This window comes from Acomys russatus, chromosome 32 (assembly GCF_903995435.1).
Source record: "Acomys russatus chromosome 32, mAcoRus1.1, whole genome shotgun sequence".
Taxonomy (NCBI): domain Eukaryota; kingdom Metazoa; phylum Chordata; class Mammalia; order Rodentia; family Muridae; genus Acomys; species Acomys russatus.
In genome coordinates this window covers 1,452,681-1,462,013 of record NC_067168.1, presented here as the reverse complement: position 1 = coordinate 1,462,013, position 9,333 = coordinate 1,452,681, and the positions used below count along the sequence as shown (strand labels likewise).

At 47.3% G+C, this 9,333-nt stretch overlaps 1 protein-coding gene across 1 annotated transcript in view; it reads right to left on the bottom strand.

Moving 5' to 3' along the window:
• The window catches only part of Prtg (protogenin), a 91,793-nt gene that overhangs the window by 47,742 nt on the left and 34,718 nt on the right, over positions 1-9,333 (bottom strand). The window contains exons 3-4 of the mRNA XM_051140825.1: positions 3,048-3,192; positions 724-809 (exon numbers count right to left, since the gene is read on the bottom strand). Of these exons, the coding sequence (XP_050996782.1) occupies positions 724-809; positions 3,048-3,192 (231 nt within the window). The remainder of the gene's footprint in view (positions 1-723; positions 810-3,047; positions 3,193-9,333) is intronic.

Sequence of the window (9,333 nt, the reverse complement as noted above, 5' to 3'; positions counted from 1 at the left end):
AAGGGCGATGTGCTTGAGGGGTTGAGTTTGAAAGCCCAGAACCCATATAAAGCTGGACGTGGTGTCATGTGACTGCAGTCTTAGTACGCCTGCTCAAACGTGGGAGATGTGAGAAGGAGACAGGAGACTTCCCAAAGCAGTGGGACAGCTAGCCTGGTGTGCCTGGGGCAGGGTGGGGAGGCTGATAAGAGCTCCTGTCCCAAACAAGGTGGTGGTGGGGTGCACCAGGTGTGCGGTTGTCCTGACTTTCACACATACACCTCGACATGCGCGTGTTTGCATCCACACACAGATGTGTGAATGCACGACACACATACACACGCATGGGTATCAAATCAATCGTGTATATATACACACTGTTTTTTTCTGTGACGTCTGTTAAGCATGCTGTTTCAGGTGTGTGGGATCGCATGTGTTTACTCATGTGCTTAGGTACATGTATACACATATATGTGAAAAACAGAGGTTGATGTCAGTTGTCTTCCTTTGAGGCCAGTTCCCTCATTGAACTTAGAGTGTACCAATCGGCTAGGTAAACTGGCCAGCCAGCCCCAGGGACCGCTTGTCCACCTCCCCAGTCCTGGGAGTACATAGGTTGTGTTTTTATATGTGTGCTACTAGGTCCAAGCATGCTATTGACAGAGGCATCTCTCCAGGCCCCTGGAATCACTTCAGATGCATAAACTACGACATGATTTTGAGATGGTGGACATGCCATGTCACTTTCAGTAGCTGTGTGCTTCCTGACGGTGGATTTGATCTGACTGGTCGATAGCTTGAGTCCTTTGTAGCATTTGGCTTCATCGTTCCTGTTTTAAGGGAAATTGGACCTCATATTGTGTCCTCATGGTGACAAGGCCTCTGTAGCTGTAGGTGCTTCCTTGCTAGGCAGCAGGTTCGGGACCTGCGCATCTGTGCGGAGTAACGGAGTGGCCGGCAGGGACGCGCTTGCATAAGCTTGAGCGCCATTCAGCTGTTGAGCAGACTGCTTCCAGGTGCCTTCTAACCTGAGGCCCCTGACTCCAATCTTCGTTACTAACTTCCCGTCGGGCCTGGCCACGCTTTCGGCAGGCAAGCGTTACGACGTGGGAAGGGAAGGGTGTTCTATGAAGGGCACAGCTGACCATCTGGGGCCATTTCTAGCCAGAGCATCTGGCAGTGGCTGCCTGTTTAACAGAGAGTGATGTGTCCAGAGGGCAGTAGGTTAAGGGAGCCCTGTTTGCGCCTTGCCTGGTGAATGCCGGCTTTCACAGAGCCGTGCTCGGGAAGGATGCTCTGAGCACAGTCAGCTTTGCTAAGTGGGATTGGAAATGAGTTCATGTGCTTCTACTCGCTGGTCGAGTGTCAATTTTGTATAACAAACTGCTTTCTCAAAATTTCATTTTCACACAAACCCCCTCCCATACCGCTAAGGACCACCCCACCCCCCGCTGTGTTCCAGCTTTCATTTTTGATAATTAAGTTTTCAATTTAAAAAGTATGTTGTTGGGACACAGTCTCCCTAGAAACATACACATTTCTTTGTTTGAAAAGAAAGACAAATGAATTTATGTCTTTAAGTTAGGAAGTGTTTCAATATTTAAAAAAAGATGATGAAAAGATAAGAGGTCCAATTTCCCTTAAAACATGAAAGATGAAGCCAAATGCTACTTAATTGGTATCCAATATTTCTGCAAATACCCAGCTAACTGAATTTAATTGGTATTATTAGTGGGAGATATTTTAGATCATTTTTACCTCAATACCGCAAAGTTCAGTTCTTTAAGATGTGGGGTGCTTTGTCTATGGGTTGAAGAAATTCTCATGTCTTTCAAAGTAAAATTTTAAAAACTATGTATATATATTATAATACGTTAATATAAAAGATACATAATTATAATAATAGCATGTGGTATATAGCATATAAGTTTAATATAATGTATAATTGCTTTATATGTATAAGGCCTGGGGTCAGTCCCTGGCATTTAGAAATAAAGTGTGATAAATTTCGATGGCACAGAGAAAGTAATTCAGGGTTTCTGGTTTGGTCGGGCTTGGCTCTAGTGTGCTCTTGGCTTTGTTGGAGAGGAGCAAGCTTTAGGCTTGTGATGCAGTCGCTTGTGGGACCCATTGTGAGTGCTGTGCTCAGGGCCCTTCAGGATTTGCTCATATTTTTTTCCTTGACTCTCTGAGTGTTCATCTGAGTTACACACAATTTATCACACAATAAACAAAACAACATTAATGACATCTATGTCCCTGATAGCCGACTGAAAAAGAATTCCTCTTCTTTGTTTCTTTTTTGTTTGTTGTTGTTGTTGTTTTTGGTTGAAACAGGGTTTCTCTTTGTAGCCTTAGCTGTCTTGACCCTCTCTCTATAGACCAGGCTGGTCTAACTCACAGAGATCCACCTGCCTCTGCCTCCTGAGTGATGGGTTCTGGGAATAAAACTTAGCTTGTCAGTCTTGGCAGCAAATGCCTTTACCCGCTAAGCCATCTCAGCAGCCAAAAGAGGAGGCTTAAAGTCCTGAAGTTCGTGCGTTTAGGATGCCAGGCAATGGTGGCACATGCCTTTAATGCACTGGGGAGGCAGAGGCAAGCAGATCTTTGAATTCAAGGCCAGCCTGGTCTACAGACCAAGTTCTGGGCTAGCCAGAGCTACACAAGAAACCCTGTCTTCAACAAAACACTTCACAAATTCTCCCCTAGCTTAGTGTTCTACCATTTTAGCAAGTGACTTTTGAATACTACAGAGCAGGTCAGGGATTACGGTTTTTTAAAAGTGTTTATTTATTTTGTGCGTGGATCTGAGCACGTGTTCGTGAGCCACGTGCCTAGACTGCTGGGAGAGATCAGAAGGAAAGTGCCAGATGACCGAGTCTCTGCAAGAGCAGCAGGCGCTGGGAACCACTGGTCCCGCTCTCGAGCCCTGACGATGTGGCTCTCTGCCCAAGTTAGAAATGTCTTAGGAGATTAGTTTATTGCCACCCTAAATGGAAATAAACCCCACCATGTTGTGCGGGAGTGTGGCATTACGTGCCACACTCATGTAAAAATGGCGTACTTACCTGTCCATGGCCATAGGCAGAGCTGTTCTATTAAACTCCCATGTTATGACTGCAGGGGGGTTGGACGAAATCTTGCAGGAAAATCTGGCAACGCCCCCTTCTTGGACCTCAGTAGACACTGGATGGACTTCAAATGCAGAAATAGCTATAACAAAATCAGACAAATTTAGGATAAGCACACAGAAGCTCATTCAGAAATACCATTACACAAACAATTCACCAGGTCTGAACTCCTGCTCCTGTCAATCTAATTTAAGTAGCACAAAGATGGTTTAACAAATACCTTGGGGGAAAAAAAAAAAAAAGGGAGTCGGGGGGCGGGGCGGACAAACAACTTGGGCAGTCTGTCTTTCCTAGAACTTAAAACTCTAAGCATAGTCCCAGAAACCATCTATTAGAAAGAAAACATAAGCATAGCTGGAAGAAAATAACAATCCAAACTAGTATGTGGTTCTCTACCCCACAGCACAGTACAAAGCATTCTGCTGGGTATCAGAGGGAAGGGACGACAAAGGGCAAACTAGGGCTGGAGAGATGGCTCGGTGGTTAAAAGGATCCCAGTTCTTCGATTCCTGGAAGCCATACCAGGCAGCTCACAATTGCTTGTAACTCTAGCTCTAGCGCACATGCACAACATCACACACACAATTAAAAATAAAATATTTATTCAAAATATAATGAAGACAAACTATCCAGGTGAAAACCTACTTTGGCGAAGTGGCTTTTAAGAAATCCATTGGATTCCAGAGAAAGCAGAGAATATGTCATTTGAGGCAAAAGCAGAAACAACACAGAGGGAAAGAATGGTGGTGTGCGCTCACAGAAAGTGTGTGCTCACAGAATGGTAGTGTGCGCTCACAGAAAGTGAGTGTATGCTCACAGAATGGTGGTGTGCGCTCACAGAATGGGGCTGTGCGCTCACAGAATGGGAGTGTGCGCTCACAGAATGGGGTGTGCGCTCACAGAATGGTGGTGTGCGCTCACAGAATGGGAGCGTGCGCTTACAGAAGGGGGTGTGCGCTCACAGAATGGTGGTGTGCGCTCATAGAATGGGGGTGTGCGCTCACAGAATGGGAGTGTGCGCTCACAGAATGGTGGTGTGCGCTCACAGAATGGGGCTGTGCACTCACAGAATGGGAGTGTGCGCTCACAGAATGGGGGTGTGCGCTCACAGAATGGGAGCGTGCGCTCACAGAAGGGGGTGTGCGCTCACAGAATGGTGGTGTGCGCTCACAGAATGGGGGTGTGCGCTCACAGAATGGGTGGTGGCGCTCAGCAGAATGTGGTGTGCGCTCACAGAATGGGAGCGTGCGCTCACAGAAGGGGGTTAATGCGCTCACAGAATGGTGGTTGTGCGCTCACAGAATGGGAGCGTGCGCTTACAGAAGGGTGGTGTGCGTCACAGAATGGAGCGTGCGACTCACAGAAGGGGGTGTGTGCCTCACAGAATGGTAGCGTGTGCTCACAGAAGGGTAGTGTGCACTCACAGAATGGGGTATGCGCTCACAGAATGGTAGTGTGCGCTCACAGAATGGGAGTGTGCTCTCACAGAATGGGGTGGTGTGCGCTCACAGAATGGTGTGGAGCGTGCGCTCACAGAATGGTGGTGTGCGCTCACAGAATGGGAGCGTGCCCTCACAGAATGGTAGTGTGCGCTCACAGAAGGGGGTGTGCGCTCACAGAATGGTAGTGTGCGCTCACAGAAGGGTAGTGTGCGCTCACAGAATGGGGGTGTGCGCTCACAGAATGGTGGTGTGCGCTCACAGAATGGTGGTGTGCGCTCACAGAATGGGGGTGTGGGCTCACAGAATGGGGGTGTGCGCTCACAGAATGGGGGTGTGCGCTCACAGAATGGTAGTGTGCGTTCACAGAATGGGGGTGTGCGCTCACAGAATGGGGGTGTGCACTCACAGAAGGGTAGTGTGCGCTCACAGAAGGGTAGTGTGCGCTCACAGAATGGGGGTGTGCGCTCACAGAATGGTGGTGTGCGCTCACAGAATGGTGGTGTGCGCTCACAGAATGGGGTGTGCGCTCACAGAATGGTGGTGTGAGCTCACAGAATGGGGGTGTGCGCTCACAGAATGGGGGTGTGGGCTCACAGAATCGGGGTGTGCGCTCACAGAATGGGGGTGTGCGCTCACAGAATGGTAGTGTGCATTCACAGAATGGGGGTGTGCGTTCACAGAATGGGGGTGTGCATTCACAGAATGGGGGTGTGCGCTCACAGAATGGTAGTGTGTGCTCACAGAATGTGAGGTGACAGGAAGACTTTTACAGGGTGCTTCAGATCAAGCCACCGCCGGTGCCTTGGGATGAACTGAAAAGAGGAGTCTCAAAAGTCCAATGGGATCTAGAGAGGAGGGGAGAGCCGACACACTGAATGCTCAGGGGAAGGTAAGATAGATACTAGTTTCTGTGAGGAACAAGAGGTGGAGAAACCGCAGTACTTGGAAGACGGAGGCAGGCGGATCACTGTGAGTTCGAGGCCAGCCTGGTCTACACAGGACAGCCAAGGCTACACAGAGAAACCCTGTCTAAAAAAAAAAAAGGTTTGAGGGTCCTCAAAAAGTTTTAAGAATAAACTAAAAGTTCTAGAATCCCTATCTATGAACATCAAACTCTAAACACCAACACAAATTTTTCTTTAAAAACAAACAACAAAACAAAAAAACCCTCATTTTATTTATTTTCTGTGTACTGGGGGATACACATGTGCCACAACAGGAATATGATTTGTGTTTGTTTGTTTCTTATTTTCAAGACAGGGCCTGTCTGTGCAGCCTTGGCTGTCCTGGCCTCACTTTACAGACCAGGCTGGCCTTGAATTCAGAGATCCGCCTGCCTCTGCCTCCCGAGTGCTGGGACGACAGGTGTGCGCCACCACGCCCAGCTACAACACGGATATGATAATCACAGGGAAACCTAGTGTGAGTTGGTTTTCTCCTTCCACCATGGGGGTTTGGGGAGAGGGGGATGCCAGGAATCAAACTCAGGTCATCAGGCTTGGCAGCAAGCACCTTTACCCACTGAGCCATCTCACTGGACCCACCTTTTCCTTTTAATGGTTACTTTCCAGGACACATATCTACAACACATTAATTCTAGATTGAACTGTAGCCACCATGGCTATTCACCTACTAGAGACCTAGGAAGCCAGGGCTGGGAGACGGCCGATAAAGTGCTGTGCAAGCTTGAGGGGACGATCCCAGACCACACATGTAAAGCCAGCTCCAGCTGTTGGTGCTGTAATCCCAGCCTGGAACAGGAAGACTCTCCAGCTGGGGTCCTGGACCACATAAAAAGCAGCAAGGGAGGTGAGACCAGCACTCGCCCTACCTAGTTCTTGACTGTCGATGCAGTGTGACCAGCAGCCTCCCGCTCCTGCCACCCTGACTTCCCAACATCACAGACTGCACCCACAGCTGTGAGTCACAGTGAAAACAAACACTCCCGGGCCCGGCGTGGTGGCGCACGCCTTTAATCCCAGCACTTTGAGAGGCAGAGGCAGGCAGATCACTGCGAGTTCGAGGCCAGCCTGGTCTACAAAGTGAGTCTAGGACAGCCAGGGCTACACAGAGAAACCCTGTCTCGAAAAACAAAACAAAACAAAAAAGTATATCTGTAACAGCTCAGGGCACTCAACCCAGAGCCTCACACACGATAAGAAAGAATGCCACCACTGAGTCAAGACCCCAGTCTATAACGCTTTCCACAAATTGCTTTAGTTTAGATATAAAATGTCTCCTCTCTCAAAAAAAAAAAAAAATTTTTTTTCTGCTCTTAAAGATATTCTGTAAAATTATGGTGCAGAGAAGCCAATTTCCATGAATCACACATTAACATCAACCCTACTGTTCTCATGGTCACATGACTCACCTATCCAGTGTCAAACCAGGTGGATCGGCTCTGAATTACACAATAACAGGTTAGATTAACTAACTCATAGCTGGAAAAATATTTAGTCATATTCATATCAGAAAACTTTTGGATTAAAGTGGTCCCTCCTAAGTTTACCGACGCATTCAACACCTATTTATCTGGTGTCTGGTGCCCACCTGCAGGTGGCACTAAGCCAATGATGGGCAAGGCTATGAGGGCTGCGTTCAGGAATATCCGTCTGACAGTGGAGAGAGGCAGTTAAGTAAACTGCTGTGTAAGTTGGTAGCTCAAACTGCTAGGAAGGTAAACTATCAAATATGTCACAACACTGGTTTCCAGACTCTCAGGGCACAATAGCTTGCCACACACTTTGTTGCTAGGTCCTGGGCTACGGGTGGTACATCCTGTAGTCTATTTAATCCTCATAGCTGTGCCATCTCAATATTCAGCTGAAGAAACTGAGGAACAGGGAACCAAGCATCTCAAGGATTTCCATCTGGCTGAGGGGTAGACACTGAGATCTGCGGCCTGGTGGTTACCGAGATTCGATATGAATTCTCTCCTAAGCCCGAGATGCTCAGAGACTCTGTACCTTGGAGCAGCTCTTCTCGGACCAGGCCAACATGCACTGGCTTTCTAGCTGTGTCAAACCCCTGAATTAGAGAGATACATTTAACGCTTCTGCTCAGAGCTGATGATGTAGCTCAGTGGTAGAGTTCTTAGCCAGCACGCACCAGGCTTCCAAGCCCTATCCACACGGCAAAACTAAACAAGTAAAACCTTGTGCTCACTGACATTTACTGAGGCTATTATCTCATCTTTGCATAGGAAAGTATGTAAATTAAATTACCTCAGTTTAAAGTTTATTTAATGAGATAAATTTTAAAAACAAAACTAGTCAAGCCCGGCGTGGTAGCGCAGGCCTTTAATCCCAGCACTGGGGAGGCAGAGGCAGGCAGATCTCTGTGAGTTCAAGGCCAGCTTAGTCTACAAAGTGAGTCCAGGATGGCCAAGGCTACACAGAGAAACCCTGTCTCGAAAAACTAAAAAAAAAAAAAAAAACTAGTCAGATCCAGTGGTACTGGGTTCCAGGTATGGCGTCTAATTTGGTTATTCTTTTCCCATTTTTCTTTTGTGTATGATGTGTACATGTCTGTGTACGTGTATATTTGTCTTGTGTATGTGGACACATGCATGCACGTGCAGGCTGAAATCATTCTCACTCTCCCGCCTTAGCTGCCTGCAGCAGGGTCTCTCAATCAAAACTGGAGCTTGAGGATCTGCCCTTCCTCCTCCAAGGGCTGGCACTCCAGGCAGGCACTCCCCTGACTTCGGTTTCTGCGGATCTGATTCTGATCTTCATGGCAGCATGGCAAGCACTTCACCCACTGAGACGGTCAGTGAGCCATCTCCCAGACCACCACCACCACCACCACCACCATCATCATCATCATCATCATTTTGTTTTTTGTTTTTCAAGACAGTGTTTCTCTGTGTAGCCTTGACTTTCCTGGACTCGTTTTGTAGACCAGGCTGGCCTCGAACTCACAGCCTGCCTCTGCCTCCCGAGTGCTGGGATTAAAGGCGCCTGCCACCACTGCCCGGCTTATTGTTTATTTTTTTTAATGGGGTTTTAAGCTGAGTTAGTGAATATGCCCTTCAGTGAGTGCTGGAATATTCTAAGACTTGGTGGCCGGATCTTTTTGTTGCCCACATTTTCTGCTCTTTATTTAAGTGACAAATTTCAATATCCTCATGCAAATCTCAGCTTACTCCCTGATGTGGACTTTGCTTCTGCGAGAAAGGACCATCTTTAGAAGCCAACAGCCTGCTCGTGAAACCTGACCTCCCTCCACAGTCTAGCTAAACAAGCCAAGAGTGGCACAAGGAGCCCTTAAAGTATTGCTGTTAAGAGGCCAGAGCTCTATAAAACAGCTCCGACACAAGGTCCCCCAAAACATGCACCATCCTCAAATACAACCTAGCAAACACAATAAATGTAAGTGCCTGTTTGATTTGTGACTTCCTCTTCATCTGTCCACTTAATCATTTTCTATGATTTACAGCCAGGGTTGTAAATGCTGCTCCAATGAGACTGGCTCCCAAACTTTTACCGGATCAGAAAGCAACATATAAGTAAGTGATTGTATACCAGAAGTAGTGTACAACTAATTAACTGGATGTACCAACATTAAATTGCATATTAAGTCAGTAGGACATTCCTGCACCTTAAAAGCTACGCATGGCCATGGCGACACAATCCTTTAATGCCTGCCCTCAGTAGGCAGATGCAGGTGGATTCTCTCTGAATTTGAGACCAGCTAAGGATACAGAAAGAGACTCTGTCTCAAAAAACAGAAGAAGAAGGAGGAGAAAGAGAAGGAGACAGAGAAGAAAGAAAAGAAGA